The sequence below is a fragment of the Myotis nattereri genome (assembly GCF_964212035.1).
Source record: "Myotis nattereri genome assembly, chromosome: 3".
Lineage (NCBI taxonomy): Eukaryota > Metazoa > Chordata > Mammalia > Chiroptera > Vespertilionidae > Myotis > Myotis nattereri.
In genome coordinates, this window is record NC_138077.1 from 175,388,063 (window position 1) to 175,400,681 (window position 12,619).

The following is a 12,619-nucleotide window of genomic DNA, read 5'->3' on the forward strand; positions in this document are numbered from 1 at the left end:
CGGTGGAAGCCGTCACTAGACAGTCAAACCCCAAGACGTCAGCCCACAATGCACCGGGCGGGCCGGGAAAGACGCGCCGGGGAGGGGAGGGCGAGGAGTGGGACGCGAGCCGCGCAGGAGGGGGGCGGGGGGTGAGGAGAAAGAAGGGCCCAACTGTAGGAGGGCAGCAGAGCATTACCTCATCCCGTGAGCCTCCGCGGGTCCGGAGAAGAATCTTCTAGGGTGGGGTCTCCATGGCGACGGGCGGGCCCGCCCCCTTGAGAGCGACGCGAGCCAATGCGAAGGCCTTGGGGTGACATCATGGGCTATTTTTAGGGGTTGACTGGTAGCAGATAAGTGTTGAGCTCGGGCTGGATAAGGACTCAGAGTTGCACTGAGTGTGGCGGTCGCTGCGAGGCGCGAGTGGAGGTGCTGGGACTCCGGGAGACAGGCAGACACTGTCAGGACGGCACCAGTCCGAGCTGCAGATCTTATTTCCTTTTCCAGTTTCTCTCCAGCTGCCCAGAGCTAGCGCCTGTGGCTCCTGGGTTGGTGTTTTGGGGAGCGCCCGAAGAGCCCCTTCTCCAACCGCCCCCTGGAGGAGCGTCCCGCTGCCCGGGCGCCGCTGACAGCGCGGAGAGCGGCGACTGTCGCCCGGAGAAGTCCGGCGAGCCGCTGCCGCGGCCAAGAACTTTCCTGGCCCGGAGGGCGGGGGACCAGCGGCCCCTGGGTCCCGGAGCGAACTTTTGCAAAGCTTTTCTCCACCCGCAGCTTCGGCGGCGACCAAGGAAAGCAGACGGCGGCGAGGAGCGCGCGGAGGGACGAGCGCTCAGCTACGTTCGCACCGGTTGCTGAACTTGGGGGAGCGCGAGCGCGGCCGCCGGGCGCCCCCTCCCTCTCGCCGCGGAGGAGGGGACAGTCGTCGGAGTCCGGGCGGCGGAGACTCGCCGTCGGCCGGCCATCTGCGGGGTCCGCGCCGAGCGCCGCCTCCGGGAGACCCGCTGCCTCCGGAGAGCGAGTCTGTTCGCGGGCGCCGAGAAGCCGCCGCGCGGAGGAGCGCTCCGGGAGTGACCGCGACTTTTCAAAGCCGGCGGCGCGCGCGAGCGGACAAGTGAGAGTGCGGGCGGCGTCTTAACCCTGCGCTCCCCGGAGCGGACCGGTGAGGAGGGCGCCGAGGGGAGGGCGGCCCGCGGGCGCGCGCGCTCTTAGAGAAACTTTCCTCGCCAAAGGCCCCGGGAGGAGCGGGTGCCCCCCGCTTGCCAGCGCGCTGTTGCGGCCCCGAAACTTCTGCGTGCAGCCCAAACGAACCCCACGTGAAGTGACGGACTGTTCTATGACTGCAAAGATGGAAACGACCTTCTACGACGATGCCCTCAACGCCTCGTTCCTCCAGTCCGAGAGCGGTGCCTATGGCTACAGTAACCCCAAGATCCTGAAACAGAGCATGACCCTGAACCTGGCCGATCCGGTGGGCAGCCTGAAGCCGCACCTGCGGGCCAAGAACTCGGATCTCCTCACCTCGCCCGATGTGGGGCTGCTCAAACTGGCGTCGCCCGAGCTGGAGCGCCTGATCATCCAGTCCAGCAATGGGCACATCACCACCACGCCGACCCCCACCCAGTTCCTGTGCCCCAAGAACGTGACGGACGAGCAGGAGGGCTTCGCCGAGGGCTTCGTGCGCGCCCTGGCCGAACTGCACAGCCAGAACACGCTGCCCAGCGTCACGTCCGCGGCGCAGCCGGTCAGCGGGGCAGGCCTGGTGGCTCCGGCCGTGGCTTCGGTGGCGGGCGGCAGCGGCGGCGGCGGCTTCAGCGCCAGCCTGCACAGCGAGCCGCCCGTCTACGCCAACCTCAGCAACTTCAACCCGGGCGCGCTGAGCGGCGGCGGCGGGGCGCCCTCCTACGGCGCGACTGGCCTGGCGTTCGCCGCGCAGCCCCAGCAGCAGCAGCCGCCACCGCAACCGCCGCACCACCTGCCCCAGCAGATCCCGGTGCAGCACCCACGGCTGCAGGCCCTGAAGGAGGAGCCGCAGACGGTGCCCGAAATGCCCGGGGAAACACCGCCCCTCTCCCCCATCGACATGGAGTCCCAGGAGCGGATCAAGGCGGAGAGGAAGCGCATGAGGAACCGCATCGCTGCCTCCAAGTGCCGGAAAAGGAAGCTGGAGAGAATCGCCCGGCTGGAGGAAAAAGTGAAAACCTTGAAAGCGCAGAACTCGGAGCTGGCGTCTACAGCCAACATGCTCAGGGAACAGGTGGCACAGCTTAAACAGAAAGTCATGAACCACGTTAATAGTGGGTGCCAACTCATGCTAACGCAGCAGTTGCAAACGTTTTGAGGAGAGACTGTCGGGGGCTGAGGGACAACGGAGAGGAAAAAAAAATAACAGACACAGACTTGAGAACTTGACAAGTTGCGAGAAAGAGAGAGAGAGAGAGAGAGAAAAGAAGTGTCCGAGGACTAAAGCCAAGGGTATCCAAGTTGGACTGGGTTGCGTCCTGACGGCGCCCCCAGTGTGCACGAGTGGGAAGGACTTGGCGCGCCCTCCCTTGGCGTGGAGCCAGGGAGCGGCCGCCTGCGGGCTGCCCCGCTTTGCGGACTGGCTGTCCCAGCGCAAACAGAACCTTAGACTTTTCTTTAACATTGACCAAGAACTGCATGGACCTAACATTCGATCTCATTCAGTATTAAAAGGGGGAGGGGGAGGGGTTGCAAGCTGCCATAGAGACTGTAGATTGCTTCTGTAGTGCTCCTTAAGAATACAAAGCGGGAGGGGTCGAGGGGGGGAGGAGGGAGGGAGGTTTGTGAGAATGAGGCTGAGCCTACAGATGAACTCTTTCTGGCCTGCCTTCCTTAACTGTGTATGTACATAAAAATATTTTTTAATTTGATGAAAGCTGATTACTGTCAATAAACAGCTTCATGTCTTTGTAAGTTATTTCATGTTTGTTTGTTTGGGCGTCCTGCCCAGTGTTGTTTGTAAATAAGAGATTTGGAGCACTCTGAGTTTACCATTTGTAATAAAGTATATAATTTTTTTATGTTTTGTTTCTGAAAATTCCAGAAAGGATATTTAAGAAAATAAAATATTGAAAAAGTACCCCTCCCCCCCACCTCTTTTCTGAATTATCTATAGATTACCTATCTAGATGGAGTTAAGAGTGTCCATTAAAATCACTCTCAGTGCTTCTTACTAACAAGCAGTAAAAACTATTCTCTACTGGGCTTGAGAAATAACTGTGGCTGATGCTCTCAGCAAGTTATGCTCTTCCCTCCCCCACTGTCTAGGTAAAGTTGCTTACAAAGGATAGTGTGGCTTTTAAGGGGGCTGAGGGAGGGGAGGTTGTGGTGAAGAGGGACAGCCCACTGGGAAGTCCAACACTTTAAAGTTTGGATTATCAAGTGGCATGTGCTGTGACCATTTATAATGTTAGTAAAAATTTAACAATAGATGCTTATTCTCAAAGCAGGAAAGCTGGCAGATTTTTACAAAAGATGTATCCTTCCAATTTGGAATCTTCACTTTAAGAATTCCTAGATTAAAAAGATGGTCGTTGCTTATGAATATTTATAACAGCATTCTTGTCACAATAAACGTATTCAAATACCAGTAACAGATCTTGAATTGCTTTCCCTTTACTACTTTTTTTCTTCTCAAGCCCTGTATTGAAGCTTTTCTTTTCAGTTGCAGGGGTTAACATTACTGCCATCTGAAGAACTTAGTAAGAGTCAACACAGAATTGCAATATGGATGAAACACTTACATTAATTCTTTCTCTCATAAACATCTATGCCTAGACAAATTATCAGTATAGCAGTTGACCATTTTGGATTCTCCTATAGTTTACTTCGTAGTTTATTTCTAAAATAATCAACCTGTTTAATTATTTTGGCATCAGTCTCAAAAGATGGTAATCTATATACTATGGAAAACATTTGCAAGAGAAAACACAAACAGCATCACGATGATTACATGTGTAAATCAAACCTTGACTCTGGGGAAATGGCAAACGTGAATTCTGTCTACAGATATAACTTAGATCAACAAGGCAGCACTCAACAAGGGAATAATTTTTGCATAGTTGTTTTTCATCCCAAGAGCCAGTGTCATTATCAAGCAGCAAAAGCAATTTGATATCCAGGAATATTTATTTCACAAACCACTAATTGAGGCAGGGCTGTTTGCTCATTAGCAGTGCTCTAGTACCCAACAGGTCTGGGAGTACTAATTTCCTGCCCATGGCTGTAAATCCAGAGACACAAAGAGATTCTCCTTAGTATATCTAGAGGTGGAAGAGACTGCACAGGCTTGTTAGCTATCAGATCCACCCCATTCTTAATAACACTTTTCAACAAAGGGTTACTGGGAGCAGAGCAGGGTTTGCCAAACAGTGAATTTGCCGATGTCAGCAACCCGGAAGGTGAGTTGATTTTGACCATATGTAGAAATAGTCAGCAGAGGGACAATAAAGCACTTTGGGGTGGGGCTCTGTGGAAGCTAAACAAGAGCCAACTAGAAAAAATAAGCAGGCTGGAGAATTAATTACCTGCAAAGGTAGACTAAGCCCAGACAACAGTGCAGTACAGAAAAGCCACACCACTCCCCCGTTTGCTTTAGACTCCAGGGTTTAAAAAAAAAAAAAAGCCTGAAACTCAGGCTTATCTCCACACTTGTTTATTTCAAATAACATTCCAACTGTATATCCCTGAAATTCTAAAAAAAAAAAAAGGGTTAGAAAAAATAGTTGTGATCTATAAACTTTGGAGACAGAAAATCCGCTAATTACCTATAGACACTCAAAGTTAATTTTATTTTGGCATTCAATGTTATTGTTTGGATAACACTAATAGTTGGAGAAAACGAAGTTAGTAGTACATAAAGCCATCAATCCTCTTTTAATTTGTTTTATATGCGAATATATGAATATTTCCACTAGAAAATTTTAACCCCTTGTGTCCATTGGAGCAGAGGGTTCATGAACGCAATGAAAATGCCTATAAACGCGCGCGCATGTGTGTGTGTGTGTGTGTGTGTGTGTGTGTGTGTGTTTGTGCACACATGCTCTCACACACTCACCTCCTGGGGGGAGAGATCGTTAGCTTTTATTTGGTTCTCACAGGGTTCCATGACTCAAAAGAAGTTAATAATTCCCAAGCTACACATTCACTCTAAGAAGCATATCTTTGTGTACATCTGAATCCCATGCCTTTTCACCTCTCCATGCTTCTGCTTGTGCTCATTGCTCTGCCTGATACACTTTTCCTTCTGGTTCCACTGATGAATCCAACCCATTTTTCAAGGGTGGGCATAAGTGGCACCTTCTCTGTAAAGCCTTTTTTGCTAATTCCATCTTCAGGAGGAATGAATGTTCCCCATAGAGCACCCATAACACTTTATCAAAACTTCTATGATAGCACATTATGAACCTCTGTATCTCCTGGCTAGAACCCTATCCTCCTCATCTGTGGACCCAGACTCCTAGTAGACTGCCTGGCATATACAGGATGTAAATGTGTGATGACTGAATGAACAATGGGGCTTACATCCTCCTCCAAAATAATTCCAGGTCTTAATTTCTTCGGGCGAAATATACCTCATTTGTTTCCAGGTACGCAGTTCCAGATGGATTGAAGACCCCCAGAAAAGCCAAATCTGGGCAATCACCAAGTTCCAAAGCCTAGTTCTCAGTGAGTGATCTTAATAGAGTTAAGCTCTCAGCACATTCATTCTCCCAGTCACAGAGTCCCTTCACTCCCCACTAATGCAAGTGGGCACCTTCTTATATAAAAGGGGTCTGCCTGAAACATTGGGCTTGGAGGTAGAGATGGGAAAGAATAATAAGTGGTCATTTGGCAGGCACCAAAAAAATAGTTCCAGATGTGGCTTTGTTAAAAGCAGCCGCTTCATTGGTATTGCCAGAGAGGACTTTATGTCTATAAAGTTAATGTATTTCAGGGGTCCAGAAGTCAGTACCCAATATTTGCTTGATAGCAACAATGATTGTGATAATGTATCTATTGCCCAGGTTCTTTTATTGTTAGAGAATATGTGCATAAGATGAACCAAGGAAAAAGACGAAGCCTTTTAGTCCGCCCAGTCCCTTACCTCCACCACCTACTTCTAAGTTGGTCATGTGAAATGTCATGGAAGAGGGAAGAGCGTTAGAAGCTGGGCTGGCCCCAGAAAGTAAAACTATCCCTTGCTTACTCTGGAATCTGGCCTAGTTATTTGGTTGGACTTTTGACATCCCAAAGAAGGGCATTCCCTGGGCCTGGGTCTCCTTGAGGCCCTGTGCTAACTGTGGGTATTCAATGACGAGCAAGACACAATCCCTAAGTTTAAGAAACCCATGGTCTAGTGGGGAGAAGTGTGCAGATAAAGCAGAAGGAAGTGCCAGTGATGGGAGGAGGAGCCAATTATCAGGAAAGACTTCATGGGAGAGGTAACATTTGGGCTGACCCAGTGGGACTCACCAGGCAGGAGAGGTAGGAGGAGGAACTTGTGTGCAAAGGCACGAGGGCATAAAAAAACATGGTGTGTTTAGAGACTTGTAAGCTGCTTGTGGAGGCTGGGAATGAAGATATGAGAGGGAAAATGAAGGGAGATGAAATGAAGTTTAAGGGTTAAGACAAAATAAATGAACAAACAAACTTGAAATAGACACAGAGAGCAGACTGGTGGTTGTCAGAGGGGAGGGGGGTTGAGGGACTTGGTGAAAGAGGTGAAGAGATTAAGAAATACAAATTGGTACTTACAAAATAGTCACGGGGATGTAAAGTACAGCATAGGGAATATAGTCAATAATATTGCGATAAGTATGGATGGTGCCAAGTGGGTAATGGAAATATCAAGTGGAACACTTTGTAAAGTATATGATTATCTAACCTGAAACCAATACAAAATAATACTGTGGGAAAATAAAAATCAACAGGTGTATTTAAAAAAAAATTAAGGGTCAGGTTGTTAAGAGTTTGGATGTTATCCTGTAAGTGATGGAGAAATGTAGGAGTAGAAGCAGAGCAGGAATATGACTCTCTCAACTTAAGAGTCATGCTCACAACCGTTTGGATTATGGACTGGTGGGGAAAAGGCTAGGGAAGGTGTGTAATACCAAAGAGAGGTTTTTAGTTTAATTTAAAGCGCCTGTGGTATTTAAAGTAGTTCTAGAGTTGGGGAGAAATGGGAAGAAGGTGGCTTAAATCAAAGTTAGATCATGCCACAGTTCTTCCTACACAACTTTCTGAGAAGTTAGGCCTCAGGAGGGATATCAGAAGTTCACTTTTCACCTAGGCTGCTTGTCCATATTTAAGTTTTCCTCTCTACTGTGTCAATCTGGCACATGAAGGAAGGAAAGTCATCTTACCAAATGGTCCAGAGCTCCCCTGCTCAGCGTCAGTATCCTCAAATGCACAGATGTAAAAGGAAGAGGCTTGTGACTACCTAAACTACCTAAACTGGTTTGATGGTCACAGTACAGAGTTGGTCCTCCCCACTGCAGGACCAAAACCTAATTTTATCTAATCACCTAGGATTGATTAAGTTCAGTGGATTGAACTGGCCCAAACTATACAAATTCTTTGATGTATAAACTAAGAGATGGTGGTTTTATTTATGTTGGGAGGATTGAATTATAACACTTTACATTCATATAACACTCATTTTATTGAGCAAGCAATACTGAATTCCTATTTCGTGCCAAGCACTAGAGATGCAGTGGAGAAATCCACAAGATGCCTCCCCTCATGGAGTTTATAATTTGCTAAGAGGCACCCTAAACAAGGAAACATGCTAATAAATGTGTGATTCTACATTTTGATAAGTACAGTTGGCCTTTGAACAACACAGCTTTGAAGTGTGAGGATCCACTTATACACAGATTTTTTCAATAAATACTGTAAATGTATGTTCTCTTCCTTATGCTTTTCTTAATAACATTTTCTTTTATCTAGCTTACTTCATTGTCAGAATAGTATATAATACGTGGAACATAAAAAATATGTGTGAATCAACTGTTTATATTATCAGTGAGGCTTCCAGTCAACAGTAGGCTATTAGGACTAAAGTTTTGGGGAGTCAAAAGTTATACATTATTTTTGACTGTGTGGGGGATCTGTATCCCTAACCCTCATGTTGTTCAAGGGTCAAGTGCACAATTAAGAAGATAAATTAGGCACTAAGAAAGAGAAAAACTACCTAAACTGGTTTGATGGCAAGAAAAAAAGGGAGGGTCTTTCTGGAGAATTACTTGCACTGAGACTTACTAGATGACTAAGAGTCCATCAGGGAAGAGAAGAGTGTGGTATTGAATTACAGGTGGAGGGTCAGCATGAGGGGAAGCTTGGGAAAGACTTTGGGATGGCCTAGGAGTTAAGAGAAGGTCTGCATTCCTAGAGTGGAGTGAGCAAAGGGGAGATTGATGAGCATGAGATTTGCACTCACCAGTTCATACTCTTGTCATTTCCAAAGTGCTCTCGCTTCTTCTATCCCCCACTACTCTGAGGATACTCATTGTTATAATTGTGTTTCACAGGAACAGCAGCTGAGGCTTCCAGTAAGTTTTAAGTGCCTTTGTCACTGGTGAGGCTGCAATCAGTTCCTCAGACATCAGCCATATACTTCTCCTATGTTATTCCAGGAAGCAGATGTCCTGGTGATCCTGTGCTCTTTACCCAGAACACAACCCTAGTTCTACATCAAGTACCCTGAGGAACTGAATTAGTCATCAGAAGGTTCTTTGATGTGCACAGCATCTGAGCAAAGGTAATCAGATAGTCTCCTGGGATGTTTCATCCACACCGCAGCAACACAGAATGAACTCTCCTTGTCCTGCTACAAGCTCCTCCTCCCTGAAGAAGCCCTGACAGTTTCTTGTTATATAAACTTTCTTCATGTATATCCACTAAAAAAAACATTGCCTGATTTTTGTACCATTACTGCTCCAGAAAATTGGGTTTTGAGATCATTGATTAAGATACTACCTTCTGGGTATGTAGACAGAATTTGGGTATTTCTCAAATCTCCTAAGGACTGTCTGTGCATCAGCAAATCTCTTTCATAGTGCATTGATTCATTCTAGATTCATACTGAGACAGAGCATCTTTGCCTGACCTTCCTCAAGTCTAGAAAAAGGTTAACAGGCACCTGGGCTGCTAAATAATTGATCACACCACAAGTTAGGATGTTTACAGAAAATAGTAATAGAAGACACAATTTAAACAAGGATTTCAGACATGAAACAGGTCAGGGGCAAATATAGTGGCTAAATGACATCATCATGGGCCCGGGGGTTTCCATCTTTTCAGTTCACCATTCTTGGGTCAAGGATGTTCCTTGTGGGGACTCAAAATAACTGTCTCAGTTCTTGGCATCATAAACAAAATAATCACTAGAAATTCAAGGATGTTTAGTCTTTCTCTTTTTATTAGCAAGAGAAACCTTTCCTAGAAGCTTCCCACCTCAACCACAGTGGACTTCCCTTTGGGTCCCATTGTCCATGAGCAGGTCACATGCTTATACCTAAACTCATCCCTGGCAAAAGAAAAAAAGAAAAAAATGAAATCACCATAATTGTTCTACAGCCATGATTCATCTCTTAGGCTCACCTTTATCTAGGCACAGAAGAGAGTGAATACCAAAAGTAAATTTTAAAAATAAATAAAGATCAAGCCTCTGATAGCAGAAAGAAGTGACGGGGAGGATGGCTTTTAGGTTGGTGAATAGTCATTTGTGCTCTACACCAAATATTTCCAGCTCTCCTCTTGGGCACAAAGTAGGGTTGTATTTACCTGTCTCCTACAGTCCTTGACATTGGATGAGAAGCCTGGTGATTTGTGTCAGCCAATGAAATGGGAACAGTAGTGACTTACATCACACCCAGGTGAAAGCCTTAAGAATTGAGTGTAAGCATGTGTGGAATCTAATTAACAAAATAAACTGATAAACAAAGAGGATCCAGAGACATGGAAGCATGGAACAGAGTGTGGAATCTCAGAGGGAAAGAGGGAGAAAGTGGGTGGGTGGGAGGTAATCAAACAAAGACCTTGTATGTATATATGCATAACTCATGGACATGGACAATTAGGTGGTGAAAGCCTGGGGTCGGGGGTTGGGGCTGGCTAGAGGGAGTTAATGGAGGAAAAAGAGGGACATATGTAATACTTTCAACAATAAAGATTTTTTAAAAAAGAATGAGTATAAGATTCAACATGTTTCCTTTCCTTAGTCTTGACAACTGTAAAGGCATAAAATGGAATATCCAACAATCTGGGTCCCTAAATGATGTTGGTGTACATCCTAGTCCCTCACCACCCCCAGCAGATTCAAGGGATGCTTGTTGTTGCAGCATTACCTAGCCTTTCCTGTAACTGCTCCAGTAGGAACCAACAGTATCTGCCACAAGTATAATGAAAACTAATACCTGTATAATATTCATAATAGACACCATTCACTAAGTAACTATGATATAGCAGGAACTATGCTAGGACTGACAAGGTAAATGGTAGGGCTGTGCTTTATATATGAGAAAATGGAGGTTCAGATCTTGTTCAAGGCCACGGAATAAGTGGTGGAAGCTGGCGCTGAGTCTAGGTCTTTCTGTACATTTATGATTTTGCTCCTGAGATGTAGCCATGTGAATTTATATCTCAGTTGAGCCTCACAACCTCCCTGCCATAGGCACTATTATCATCCCATGTTGCCTATGAGGTAACTGAGATTCAGAGAAGAAAACGAACTTGCCGAACTTCACAGAACTGGGAAGACACCAGAGTTTCTGCCCTATCCATTGTTCCTCGCTACCCTTCTGACCACGTGAAAAATCGAGGTATTACATGTTACAAAAGAGAATCAAGGTATTAGGACTTAGAGCAAATGCACGGATTTTGGAGCCAAGTGCCTGGACACGTTAAATCCGGCTCTGCAGCTCCTAGCTAGGGAGCACGGAGCAAGTCCCTTAATATTGCTAAGCTTCAATTCTTCCCTTTGTAAAAATGAGGCCGACCATGGGTCTTAGAAAGCTGTCAGGAGCATCATATATGTAAAGCCCCTGCAAAGAGCAGGCAAGCAATGATTTGCCATTTTCCACTGTAGACTTGTTAATTTAAGAAAAAATGCTCAGGAATCCCCCCACCCCGGGCCAGTGAGTCAGTGAATACACACACACACACACACACACACACACACACACACACACACCCTAGCTGAAAGGAAAGCGGTTCCCATTAAGATTCAAGGAGGTCTCCCAGGACCTGCTTCTTGGTCACATAAGGGCTGGCAGGTCCTCTCTGAGGGCTGGAGAGAAGTTTTGTTTCCCCAGCTGCAGTCACAGGGGACTGCTCCGCAGGCGCGGCTTTGGGAACCTGTTTGGCTTGGCTCGGGAGCCTGTCAGCACATTCAGGAAGTGAAGTCAGAGAGAGGCAGGATTTCAAACAGAGCCAGCTGCACACAAAGGCCTGGGCAGTGGAACGCCTGATCCGCCTAGGGTGCCTATCGGCCGGCTACCCTGGGTGCTGTGAACGAAGCTCTGAGAATGGCTCGGGGCCAGAAGAGGAAGAAGCAGTCACTCACACCCAGATGAGGACAGTGACTTCCACGCCAAAGCCACCAGCAGGACTAGGCAGGGGTCATCTCAGCCAGCCGCCGGCCTTGGGCAGGGAATGACTTAGTCTGAGTTCCCAGAGCTTGCTGGGTGGAGGAGCTAATGTGTATCTTTTTGGAGTTTTGAAGTCAACGTGTGAGAGGGGAAGGGAGAAGAAGAGGAGGAGAGTAAAATGAAGGAATGGCTTAGGAGTGTTAGGTAAGGTAGAGAAGAAATGGATGTGCCTGAGAAGATGTGGAATCCCGAGAAGGAACTCGCGGCCACTTTCTAGCCATGTTCCCATGTTCAGGAAAGAGAACAGTGGCTGAGACCTGAATTCTAAATCCCAACTCCAAATCTCCTACCCGTGAGCTTCAGTTTCATTCCTTTCTCTAAGCCTCAGACTCCTTAGCTAAGAAATGGAGATAGCAATGCCTATCCCATAGGGTTGACGTAAGTATTTAATAAGCTAATATATGTGACAGGGCTTAGCCTAGTGCCGGAAAACCATTGATGTATCAGTTAGGATTCATGGTTGCCAAAGACAGAAAATTCAGTTTAAGTAAAAAGGAACTTTATGTAAGTGAAAACCCATCAGTAGAGGTAGCTCTAGTGGGAATGGTGGGGAGGATGAGAGCTGTAGGGGGTCTCCAATGGCATCCTCAGGCTGTGATTTCTCTCCGTCACTCAGCTTGCTGTGGGGAGCGTTAGCATCATCCCCAGCCTCCATGTGATAGTGTACAGCAGCTCCCACTCTCTGTCCATAGCAAGAAGTGGGATGGCTTCAGCAGTTCCTCACATCCTCCCAGTAGGGTGTTTCACTGACCTGCTTGGGTCTCATATCCATCCCTGAGCCAATCACCATGGCTTAGGGATGGTGTGGGATATGCTGATTGGCTTAGGTATAGGTCAACTGCCCAGCTCTGAAACTAGGGTTTTGGAGTCCCATTAAACCACATGGCCAGAGAAAAGAGTGAGGAAGGAGGTGATCTTCAAAGTGAAATAAGGATCCATGAAGGAGTAGATGCTGGAGGTCAAAAGAAAATAAATAGACTAGAGCCCAT

General features: G+C 47.0%; 1 protein-coding gene across 1 annotated transcript; it reads left to right on the forward strand.

Moving 5' to 3' along the window:
- Positions 1-364: 364 nt before the first annotated feature.
- On the forward strand, positions 365-3,079 carry JUN (Jun proto-oncogene, AP-1 transcription factor subunit). Its single transcript, XM_081086541.1, has one exon. It carries the CDS (start codon positions 1,313-1,315, stop codon positions 2,315-2,317), a length of 1,005 nt encoding a protein of 334 aa, XP_080942667.1. The 5' UTR covers positions 365-1,312; the 3' UTR covers positions 2,318-3,079.
- Positions 3,080-12,619: the final 9,540 nt, after the last annotated feature.